At 37.8% G+C, this 12951-nt stretch overlaps 1 protein-coding gene across 2 annotated transcripts in view; it reads left to right on the top strand.

Annotated features, from left to right (window-relative positions):
* smarca2 (SWI/SNF related, matrix associated, actin dependent regulator of chromatin, subfamily a, member 2) overlaps positions 1-12424 on the top strand; it is a 49417-nt gene extending 36993 nt beyond the window's left edge. For both annotated transcript variants that reach the window (XM_042420928.1, XM_042420927.1), the window contains 5 exons: positions 1880-1985; positions 2291-2392; positions 3358-3484; positions 4249-4382; positions 10147-12424. In XM_042420928.1, coding sequence (XP_042276862.1) covers positions 1880-1985; positions 2291-2392; positions 3358-3484; positions 4249-4382; positions 10147-10182 — 505 coding nt within the window. In that variant the 3' untranslated portion in view covers positions 10183-12424. The remainder of the gene's footprint in view (positions 1-1879; positions 1986-2290; positions 2393-3357; positions 3485-4248; positions 4383-10146) is intronic.
* The last annotated feature ends 527 nt before the right edge of the window (positions 12425-12951 follow it).

Raw genomic sequence — 12951 nt, 5'->3', positions numbered from 1 at the left:
ATAATATCCAAGTCATCTGAGATTAGCAGCCTTGGAATCGAGCTAAAGAGTCCCGCTGCTGCAGTTTCAACCAAAATAAATGAATGTATTATTTGAATAATTACAAAAAAAGGTCAAATCTGGTAATATAATACCAAAATCAAATTTTAAAAGTTATTGATTGATAGAAAGAAGTACTGACTTCCCAGGGCCAAAATAGAGGAAAATATAACATATTACCTCTTATAGCAGCCTTATAATAAAAGTTTTTTTTTTAATAAACAGCCAAATAGTTTGTTACTGGGGGTTGGGAGTACAGCTGCAACCATTAATTGATTGGTTGTAAACTATTAAATTAATTGCCAACCATCTTGATAGTCAATTAATCGTGTTGTGTCATTTTTTAAGAAAAAAATGTCCAAATTCTCTGATTCTAGCTTCCTAAAATTTGAATATTTTCTGACTTTGTTGGTCTTCTATGACAGTAAACTGGATATCTTTGGGTTGTGGACTGTTGGTTGGACCAAAAGGCGACATGAGGACATCATCTTGGCTTTTGGAAACAGTTAATGACATTTTATAAACCAAACAACTAAGTGAAAATAATCAACAGATTAATTGATAATGGAAAATAATCATTACTCCCTAGTTTGGGGATATCCTGCACTACTAATCAGACCAGTTTGATATTTTTGTCTTTGGTCTTGCAACCTGAGCAGTCCGATAAGTTGAGATGGAAATCATCATCATCAGGTAATGTGGGATGTTGTCTAGTAATACGTGTGATGTGCAGTTTAGTCGTAGCTGTTATTGTGTTTCTCTCTCTGTAGCTCTACAGTTTGCTTTCTAGCAGTCTTGAATTAATCGCTGCAGGTTTAAAGCCACATCAACATAATTGTTGAGTTGCTGCACAGCCTTTTCCAGCTGATTCAAGATTTGAATTGCTGTCCATCTGGTCAACCTAGAGACCAGAGAGGCAGAGGTTACTTACTGGAGTCTTATTGGTCTTATTAATCGTGCAAAGAGCAGCAAGATGATCTTTATCTGGCCTGACAGGTGTGTTTAAATTGACTGTAAGTACATCAGAGTTTATGCTAATAAGAACAAAACAGGGAGAAGTCTATCCTGGCAGAATTTAACCCATAATAAAGTAATCACATAATAATAAATTGAATCAGATGGGATGGGATTGCAGAAACCTCGGTGTCGGCATAGAAAACCTTTTGTGGGATGAAACGATGCAGATGAGCAGTAATTGGTATTAATCAAGCTCCTGTGTTTATAACATCAGTGTAAAAAAACATGAACGCTCATTAATCCTAACTTTTCCCAAACTCCGGGGAAATCAGTTGGGGATAAATTACATTTAAAGACAGCTCCGTCAATCTTTATCTCTGTTACAGGAGGCGAATGATTCAAGGGTAGTTTGATTTCTCACATGCCTATAACATGGGCTCGTTTTTTAGAGCTGTGCGCCGCGTACTGTCCCAAAAGAACAGAGACCTTGAAAAAGAGCCAAATCAAAACATGGTATTGAACATATTTATTTTATAAAAGGTGAAATGAGGGACAAGGTATTAAATAACTGCTGGTTCTTTGTTTAATATCACTGCTCCCCAAAGGCCTTCTCATTAAGACTCTGAATGCCTGGACATTGACTCTACTAAAGCTGAAACAATTAGTTGAATAATCAAGTCTGTTGATTGTATTTTCATAATCAAATAACCTCCATAAAGTCATTTTTCAAGCAGAAATGCTAAATATTCCCCAGTGCCAGCTTCTAAATTGTTGTTTGCTGCTTTTCTTCATCTTATGTAATAGTGAACTGACCATCTTTGGGTTTTGGAAAGACATCGGAATACAAATTGAATATTGATGTAGAATTATTTTGTGTTAACAGGTCAGGAAGACAACTGAGCGAGGTCTTCGTCCAGCTACCATCCAGGAAGGAGCTCCCGGAGTATTATGAGCTGATCAGAAAACCAGTGGACTTCAAGAAGATTAAGGTTTGTTGAATATGAAGACGCAGGAAGTGATGTTCATGAGGAATAAGATGGCAACAAAAGGTTAAAAGTGGAGTTTAAAAAAAATCTGCAATAGCACATAAATTCTCACCTTTTACTACCAACTGTCTAAGAGATTGTAATTTAAAAAAAAAAAAGATTTAATTTCATTCAGGATTTGGGATTATTAACATCATCTTTGTGTTTTGAGACAATGAGAGGAAACGTTCCACCTTGAATACCACATCAGGTGGAGGCTCACAGTTTAAGAAGCCGTTGCTCCACGCTGCTGTTTTTACTTTCAACAGGAACGTGTAAGAAACCATAAATACAGAAACGTGGGAGACCTGGAGAAGGACGTGATGCTGCTTTGTCACAACGCCCAGACCTTCAACCTGGAGGGATCCCAGGTCAGAACTGTGCAGTGGAACTTTACATTCTTTAATCTATCCTTTATTTTTCTTCGTCTACTCAGAAACTAGAAATCTGTAGCTTTTCACTCAAGCAGTGATGAAACAATTCATCCCAAGTGTCAGAAAATTTATGAACAATTTTGAAAAATGAGTAATTATCTATCAAGGAAAAACATTCTTTGTTGTCTTGGTTTTTTCTGTTTTTAATGTCTGTCAAAACAAGACATCACCATCACTGTCAAAGTCAATGACAGTGACTTTTACTTTACTTTTTTTCTCTTCTTTGTCTTTGTCCAAATAGTTGCAAAGAAATAAAAGTTCTTTAGGTTCAGTTGGTTCTTATGTTAATTAACAGTGTCAGCCTGTAACCTCGTGTCTAGACAGCAAACGTAGCGTGAGCAGCACATCAGCAGCGAGTGCTCCATCTGTGTGTCTACACCGGAGGCGTTCAGGTGCAGCGTTGAGCGTAGGTCACCTGTGTGCTCGAAGCGCTCAGAGCCCGATACACACGACTGTAGTGACGCATGTAAAAACGGAGGAAAATAGACGTGAAGTGTAAATGAACGCTTCAGGTATCAATCACGCCCGTGAGACGCTGCTGGGACTCGAGCCTGCAGGGAGCCGGTGCAGACAGCTGCATAGATTAAAACGAGAGCGCATCTGTTGGCGTGTGTGACATGCATGTGAAAAACGGCGTCTGACACGCTCGCTGTCGAGACACGGGGTGATGTATTACACCATCCAACAGAGAGTGTCCCAAAACTCCCAAAAGAGAGTCATACAGAGCGTTTCCTTATTGCTTTTCAGGAAACAAACTAGATTTCATTCTTACAGTTGGAGGTTCTGCTTCCTTTAGATGAAAAGAAAGAATCAATTATAATAATTGATACTTAGCTGCTAGTTTTACTCCATTTCTCCATCCATCAAAACTTAATATCTCTTTTTTTTTTTTAACCACACAGATATACGAGGATTCCATCGTCCTTCAGTCTGTGTTCAAGAGTGCGAGGCAGAAAATCGCCAAGGACGAAGAGAGCGAGGACGACAGCGATGATGACGACGACGACGAGGATGAGTCAGAGGCCGAGGGTAAGGCACACCGCTTCAAAGGCATGCGTACGAGTACACAGACACACGTTTGTGTCGTCTCATTTAAATTCTGTAAACAGACTGAATCCTGTTCTGGTTTGAGATTCATTTTGCCACCATCCTACTGGGAGTCATGGGTTCCTGCTGCCTTCAAACTGTGCAGCATCGAGGAAAACAGAATATAAAAGACAGGGATGAAGAAAACAGAACAAAAAGTACATGTTTGACTTCTGACAGAGTAATTTGACCTGAAAAAATGATCCTAACTCAAGCTGCACTTGCTTTTTCTGGAGCTTTCAAACAGTCTTCCTCCACTGTGGAGGAAAGGTTGAAAGAACCAGAAAGACTGTGAGATGAAGACCATGAAAAACACTGTTAGATGCAGTTGAAAGCTACAGAAAAAGCTAGTAAGCTAGTCTTGAGTTAAAATAAGTTTATTTCATTCATGTAATGAATCACAAAAAAATAGTAAAATCATTAAGTAAAAGTACAGAAAGATATAAAGTTTCAAAACAAATTTCTGTTTTTGTGCAAGAACACTGTTTGTTTGCTTTCTGTTAGACAAAAAATCTAAACATTTTCCATATATAAAAAACCTGGCCACAAATTAAAGTTTTATTGGTGATGTCTTTTAAGCATAACCTGCTGATTCTTAAAGCCTAAATGTGGCTGGAAACTCAGACGAGACAAACATGATCTTTGTTTTCAGACACGCCGGTTATATTAGTCTTTGTTTGTTACTTTCCCCCTTGTGCTTCATTCAGCCAAGTCTGTGCGGGTTAAGATCAAGCTGAGTAAGGAGGGACGCAGCCACGACAAAGGCAAGAAGAGGCAAAGCCGAGGGAAGGCCAAGCCGGTGGTCAGCGACGACGACAGCGACGACGACCTGGACGATAACGTAGGTCATTCCACTTCATTAATCGCAGTTAAACTGTTGTCAGAAGGAAGTAAAACAGTAAAAAAAACAGCAGTACTCTGGGTCATTCAAAAACTTCTATGTGGGAGCTTGTATTGATAACTCAAACTGTGTTTGGAGAAAAAGACGTCATAGTGGTAAGCGGTGCAGTTTAGGGATGAAGCCTGTAAATTCAGATCTGTGTATCTCCTGCCAAAATCCCATTCCTCTCACCGGGAAGAAACCACACGCTCTGAAGACTACCATATGTACCATCCACAAACCCCAACATCAGTGCAGTTAAGGCTGCAACAAAGCATGATTGACTAGTCTTTTTTGTGTCAGGGCCTAAGATAATGAGTTGTTTTGTCCGAACAACAGTCCAAAACTCAATGATATGCAATTTACAACGATATGAAATGCAGAAAAGCAACAAATCATCACATTTAAGAAGCTGGAACCAGAGAATATTTGGTATTTTTGCTTGAGAAATTACCGAATCAATCATCAAAATTGTTGACAATTAATTTTTTGTCAGTGGACTAACTGATTAACTGTCTCACCACTAAGTGCAACCGTCAAATACTGAGGTATGATATTACAGTAATATAACTTAACTGTTCAGTCTGCAGTAACTTTTCATGCTAAAATGACTTGTAGCTGGCAAAATGTGTTCAGATAAACACCAGTAAAGAACAGAGCAAAACCAGTAAACTAAAAAGGTAAAAATCTTCAGGAAGCTCACCAAGTGGCCTAATTGATGAGGCACCTTCAGCAGGTGGATTGAGTGCAGAATAAAGTCCTAATTTAGAACAAAACCTTTCATAAAATAGTTAACTATGTACCAGATGAACTACAGTATGATTGTTGTTAATCTAAACTACACTGGAAAATCATACAACAACCCTCTGGAGACGCTAGTATTCAAATTAATTGAGCTTTTGGGTCGTAAGCCATTAAATATTCTATTATGAAGCCATCTCTCTGGCACCGCTGTGTTTACTGTATCACCCTCTTCTGTGTTTATCCTCCCCTTCACCGGATCTGCGCAAACAGTCCAACATCATCTAATTGGCTGCCAGCATACGATGAAACGAGTAATGGGAAATTAAAACCATGACAACCACCAGTTATGTACCTGTTTTCATATAATTAGCGCCTAATAGAGACCTCGTTTCCTCCCCTCCCCCCTGCTTCTGCTCGAACTGTTAGTCATGCGAGTGAAACTTTCACCACACGTACACATGAAAGAGGTTCAGAGTCATCTCCATCTAATAAAAACACATTCTCTCTCAGTACCATTTTAGTTAATAATGGCAGATGCTTTATTGACCTTGAGATTTTAATGACTTTGATAATCCTCTGACTTTTCCTCAAACCGCACCATGAGGTGGACTTTTACTTCTTTCATATAATATCTCGACAACTACGCTCTCCAGAGGATAATTAGTAATAACTTTGATCTCCTGACTTTTCATTTAACACCATCATCAGGTCAAAATTTCATTCTCTCCATTACTATGATACCAAATATCTGCCAGACTGACATTCCCATCAGCCTCAGCTGTACTTTGTGGTGAGGGTTAATTAGCAAATGTTCACATGCTAACATGCTGTGTGTTAGTCTTGTTTAATCTGCATTTGATCCAGATCTGCAGTAAATTACGTGTAGTAATAAACAATCATGCCGATAGGCCCTTGTTGGCCGTGATTTTTGGAGTTAAATCCCATCTGGGATGATTAACGGGATCTGTTTCCTATATTCTCTCTAAATTTAGCAGCTTTACACAGTACATAATGTGTACTCTGTATATTTATACACAGACACACACAGGTTTGGAGTGAATACCTAAATCCTGTCTGGGATGATTAGAGATGATTAGAGCTTTGTAGAGGGATGAATTGTAAACAATTTTAGATCTGTTGCTTAAATTTTGCCTAAATTCAGCCACTTGATGATGTATATTTATACACAGACACACACACAGGTTTGTCTTCTATACTTGTGGGGACCCTTAACCTTCAAACTCCAGTCAAAATGTCCTCACTACACTGGTTTCAAACTGAAACTGGTTCTCACAAAGATAGAAAGACAAATCACACACACGTAACAGACAAAATCCTTTTTATATTTGTCTCGCAGTTGCTGCTCACACTGTTTACACATTTTGTTCAGTATTCTGTATACCCGCCAGACTGTTTCCATTATCAGATCATCCCAGTTTCTATCCGCCTTTTGATATTCCAAGCCACACTGCTTTCTCAAGTAATAACAGCCTGCCTTCTCTGTCATGGGATATCATTTGGCTCCCATGACCGCTGAGTGTCTTCCATCAAAGACTGAACTCTTCACATTTAAGGACCTATTGATTGTCAAGTTCTTAGATTCTGAAAGGATTTTTAATTAGTGCTTTATTTGAAGTATGTGTAGGTGTGAAAAGGTCAACCAGTGAGGCCCATATAGAAACACAGACAGCGCTTACATCAGTGGAGACATAATTATAGTATGGTGTCAGCTACAGGTGCAAAGGTAAAGGTCAGTAGCTAGAAAATAAAGTGAAAAACTTTCCTCAGCTGAGTTACTCATATAACGTGTTACTTACATACCTAACTCGTAATATACGTCATAATCCATGATACAGTCTAAGCTCAAAATTACTAACGTCAAATTTCAGACGTCAGCTCGGATCAGCATGAAACTCACGGTTAGATCATCAGTACGAAAGATGAACAACTGTCTTAGAAAATCATCTAGTTCTGTGATAAAAAGTTGAAGACTGTATACATAAAAAAAAAATTGGGTAGAAGTTAATTACAACTCTCAAGGTGCATTTTGGCAAGAAACAGTCCATCACCATGCTTAAAATCCAGTTCCAATTCACTTTTGAGTGAATTCAGCAATAATGGCGCCATGTTTTTGTTTGTAACATGAACTACAAAGCGTTTTGAATTCATCACCGCTCTGATTTGCGCCTCTCACTAACTTCTTCTCCATAGCAACAGTGGCTGAGGATCATGGGTACTTAAGTATTCTTAGATAACATGATGTCTCAGAAAAAAAAAGTTGAAATAATTGAAACCGATGGTCATAGTAAAAACATACAGGATCATCAACTATCTGGAGGAATCCTGAGTTTCTGTGTTCAGTAATATTGAGGAAATTGTTCAAAGTTCACTTAAAAAAGTACACTTTGCAATTGTATAACACTAGTCAAAAACTTCATATAATTTATTAATGTTTATTAATGTTTTCTGGTACCATAAAAGGTGAGTTTACATCAGTAATGTTTGTTCACACGACCGTAAAACAGTCGTTAACTCATCATTTAATGAGACTTCATGACTGGATGTCTTAAAGCTAATCCATATATGAAAAATGGTTCATCATATCCAGGAAGATGGTTTGTGTGATTGTGAACACATCTTTTCACATGTCTGTGTAGGTTATTCTAAGTGCTGTTTGCTCACTATCAACCATTTAACATTAACTATATCACATTTCTGTCTGTCGTTCTGCTCCAGTGAATTAATCATGTTGACTTTAATTTTCCTATATTTAACCAGACGAGTCTTTGATAGTAAAATCTCTTTTTCAAGAGAGACCCGGCCAAGACGGCAGCATGAACATAGTCACAACAATACAACAACTGTCACACACTACAAATGAAAACACACAATATTCATTAAATAAGCAATAAAATAGAATATAATTAAAAGGAGACACATAGACCAATCTATTACTCACATATACAAATCTGGTTCCTCTCAGTAAAAGCACAAATCAAAGTTGATCAGAAATTCACCAGACATAATTTAAATACTATATTTTAATTTTCCACAATCTTGATGTTAAAGTGATGATATTTAGCCACTAAACTGAACCGAGTGAAGCTTCCCTGCAGAATGTGTCTTTTATTGAAGCAGTCTGTGGTCAGAGAGTGTCGGACAGATCGCTGCGAGCTCCGTCCCCGCCGGCCGACGAGGTTGTCTGATCGAGTCATCGACTTGACAGAGTCAGGGCTTTTTGTTCTTTGAATTATTTATTTGGGCGCCAACGTGACATTTGGCATTTCAGGAGAAATTCTCTGGACATGTTTAGTTTTTTTTTTTATAAGATACATAGAGCTGAAACGACTAATCCATCGACAGAACATTAATTAGCTTTTTTTTGTAAGTAAAAATGCCAAAAATGATCAGGTTTCAGCTTTTCAAACGTGAATATTTGCCATTTTCTTTTTAGTCTTTTATGATATGAAACTGGATATGTTTAGGTTTTGGAGTGTTGAGCAAAAAAATCAAATCAAATGCCAAAATAAAACTTTCAACATTTTATGGGTTGCAAAATTAAAAAAAAAAAAAAAAAAAACAGTTTAATTGATAATAAAAATAGTTGCAGTCCTAATAGGAAACAAAACATCGGAAAACTTTGGTTCCTCCATATGTCTCTAAGCCCCTTTCTGGGTAACAATTTAATTAATCATTACTTTATTTTTACCCAAATTCATGACTTTATAAATATAGAAAACACAATACAGTATAAGACCTTTTTAGATCAGCTATACATCCTTATAAAAATGACTATTTTGCTACTTTTAAAAAGGAGCCAGCAGAGTAGTCTGGAGACCTTTAACCTGTTAACACAAACCTGAAATCTAACAGCAGTGAGCATTACCGTAATACTCAATGCATAGGGATCAATACTTGTTTCCCTTCTTTAGATTTTGGTCAATACTGGGCTTAAAGAGGTCATATTATACCCCTTCCCCAGTTTAATATTTTCACTTTGGTGGATGCAGCTTCTCTGTCTTACTCAGCCTGAAACGGGCTGTTTTGTGTCCGCTCAGTGCCCCTCTTTTCTGATTGGCTGACAGTTTTCTGAGTGACGCATGCCAAGGCCAACATAGATGAACATATTATGTTTCTTTCAGGAGGGGCGCCCCTCCAAGGAAATGGTAGGGGAAATGCTGAGCATATAGTTGTGACATCACAACCTTACGGAAATCCAAACGGCTCATTCAAAGGCGGTTTTCTCCGTGGGTGAACATTTTGATACTTTCACAGTATTTATATGGAACCTACACCTGCTTTATAATCAAAAAAGAAATAAAAATCTCCTCTTCTACAATATGTCCCCTTTAAGTAGGAAGCTGGAGGCCGAACTTTTGCATTTGTGGTGCATCAGTGTTTTTATTGGTGCCAACAGTGATGCTGAACTGAAGGGTGTTTGAGGTTAATGTTAACAGGTCCGCCAAACTAAGACCTTCACCAAACCACGGCCAACAGCCCCGTTACTCTGTGAATATAAATGTAGTCAGTTATTTCCTCAGCTGTCGAATAGTCGTGGTGGTAATATATTCTATATATATTTTTTATATGAATCTTTCCCCTCTCTCCCTACTTCACCACAGCTTAAAAACTCAACTTCCCTCCCAGCATTTCAGTTCTCCAAAAGTGTCTTTAAACATCTTCTTCTCCCTCTACAGCTGCTGTTGTCGGCTTCTTCCCACAAACAGACTCTATACAGGAGAGAATATAAAGGAAAAAAAACACACCGGCTTCACCTTCAGACCTCCTTTCGTCTGGAGCTCTTCCTCTCTTATTTCAGGGTGTTGATTTATGCAGCTTATGATGACCTACGCTGCCTCTTGTTGATGCTCTCAACAGGCAATAAACCTTCATCACACAGCGCTCTCCCTCCCTCTCTCTCTCTTTCTGCCTCTTTGCCAGCCTTTAAATCCTCTTTAACACTCTCTCTCTCTCTCTGCAGGATCTGTCAGACAAGAGCAAGAGCGACGACGAGTGAGGAAGAAGACGCGAGGACGTGAGGATATTGTTTATAGCACTTATAAACTAAAAGGACAATATCTTCCGTTACTGTTTGTTCAGGTTCATATTCTTTATTTTTAAAACTTTCATTTCATTCGTCCTATTCGGCCGTCTAGTGCATTTTGTCGCCTCTCCTCCCACCAGCTTGGAAATGTATTACTTATAATCAGCTACGGCAAAACCAATCTGCATATATTCCTGTTTTTAAGACAGTTTTGTAGTATATTTTTCAACTCTGTGCTTTAAAAAAGATTGAAATTCTGTATGGAGGGAAAAAAAAAAAAAAAAAGATGTAGCCACGCTATAATCAGCTTTTGCTTTATTTGCAATTCCTTGCTTGCACTTTTAGAAAATGAAATATACAAATCTTAGAAAAATAAAAACAACAACAACAAAAAAAAAATATATATATATAATTGCCAAGGATATCCAAGTTAATATGGAGAGCCACTGGCAATTAAAAATGGCAATCAATGCAGTTGTTACTTGACAGCACAGCTCAGTTTTACTTTGTGCAGTGCCAAATGCTGAAATGTAGAGAAATCATCAGTTGGCCAAGCCCCCCACCCACCCCCCACCCACCCCTCAACCCCCCCTTAGTTACCGTTGCTACGCCTGTCAAGCTTTCTCTTCCTACACCACACATAATGTTTAAAAACTTACTTGTAAACTACATTGTGTCCTTGAATTCAGTCCGAGGTAGGGACGTAACTTAAGCTAAATAAGCTCCATGATTTGGTTGGAAACAGCAGCTGAGATTTTTATATCTCTAGCTGACTTTTTTTTTTTTTAAAGTTAAAAGCAAGAACCCTGCAAAATGGTCCTAAATATGTACTTGACAGCTAATTAGCCCAAGTATTAAAAGAAAGAGAAGGAAACATGTCAGATCAGAATGTTATTTATATAATAAATACAAACCTGTTCGGATACGTAGCTTTCTTTACATAACTGTATCTTCAAATATGTTTTTACTTTAAACGTTACAAGAAAAAAGGACTAACCGGTCTGTTTGGTGAATGTAACACTATCTCAGATATCCACGAGGTTTGGTCGGGGTTGCTGAACTGGCCTTTAACCAGTAACCCCACAAAATGTTCTCAGTTAATGTTTTGCTCCTCGGCCTTGGAAGTACTGCTGGGTTTACAGCTGTCGTCAGTAAGCTAGTTAGGTGGACGTGCTAATGTTTGCTGCTTACGTCAGAGCAGATAAACACACGGTTTGTGCCATTTCTTATACTTTTTTTTTGCTCTTTTATTTTTAAACGTGTGGAGAAATCTAAAAGCTTGACAGGCCAGCTGTACCTGGTTATGGTTGCTAAGCTATGATTGGACAATCAATGTCTTGGGGAGGGGGTTTGATGAATGGTCAACACATTTGTGAGAGTTTAAACTATTTTTCAAGTTTTTAAAGCCAATAAAATCTCAAGTCGTTGCTCAATCACCTTCAAATTAATTACAGTCGGACATTAATGCTGAATGCTTTTTAACTGCTTTTATTAAAAGATGTAACCTTGCAGCGTAGAGGCGGCACATATTTTAGCTAAGTCAATGTATTTCATGTATCTTTTCTTCTAAGGCTTTCAAGTTGTTGTGTATCAGCAGACATCTTGACTTTGTTGTAATACTTTTCTCTCTCTCAGAGAGGTGAGTTTGTGTTATTTTGATTGAAAAACTGGCCTTCAGAGCAAACACCATGTTTTGTAGAGTAAAACCAGCGTTTATCGTAGCAATAAATGTAGCTTTTTCAAGAATCTGAGAATATTTTGCACCTTGCGGTCCTGTTTCAACAAAACGGATCGCAAAGAACCGAGTATCAGCTCGATTTTTAGCTGATTATTAGAGAGACAATGACAAACAAAAAACAGTATTATAGGTATTAAAAAAAAAAAAAAAATCAGATTTGAATGACATTCAATATAAAACAGTATATTTTTGACATTGTTTTGATTTATGCATTTGGATTGAGGTGTTTTGTGTTCCTGTGTTACTTTTGAGCCCTCATTTTATCGGTTATATGTTTGTAGCATGCAACTCTTTTTGCAATATATGTACTGTAATGTACTGTTCACATGCAGATATATCATTTTTTGTTTGTGTAATACGTGCTTACCGACTCATTCATAAGTGTGACTTAATCTTTGCTTTCTTTGCACAGTGTCTTTGTGGTTGTATCTCATAGCCCAGGGCAAATAAAATCTCACAGATTTTCAGCACAAAGAATGTTTTCTCGTTTTTTTTTTTTTCTGCTGGGAACCGTTTCTTCCACCTGTTTGTGTGTTTCTAATGAGTTTCACGATGCACGCTACCTACAGAACTTAAAGTAAATGCCTTTATAAACTGGGAAGTCCTCAGAGCCTTGAATATGAGAGGAAGAGCTGCACGGATAGTAAAGCAGAAGATAAACAAGCATCAACCCACCTGCACTGTGCATTTACACCAGAAATGCATGAAACTCTGTCGGTTTATGACTAAAACTCTGTACTCACAAAGACAAATATAAATCTGTACGCCCTCTTTTCATCAGCTTCATAAAGCTGTGTGTTGTTCAGTTCAATAAATCTAAATTTATTTATAACATTAGATTTTTTTAGCCATGTTAGACGTCTCCTGTTGATGGTGTAGTCCACCGTTTTAGACTGAAATATCTCAACAACTAATGGATGGATTGTCACAAACTTTGGCACAAATATCAATGGTGCCCAGTGGATGAATCTTACTGACTTGGTGACTTTTTCCCCCTCTAGCGC

The sequence above is a fragment of the Thunnus maccoyii genome, chromosome 9 (assembly GCF_910596095.1).
Source record: "Thunnus maccoyii chromosome 9, fThuMac1.1, whole genome shotgun sequence".
NCBI lineage: Eukaryota > Metazoa > Chordata > Actinopteri > Scombriformes > Scombridae > Thunnus > Thunnus maccoyii.
The sequence above is the reverse complement of the archived record's forward strand: the minus strand, read 5'-3'. Positions and strand labels throughout refer to the sequence as shown.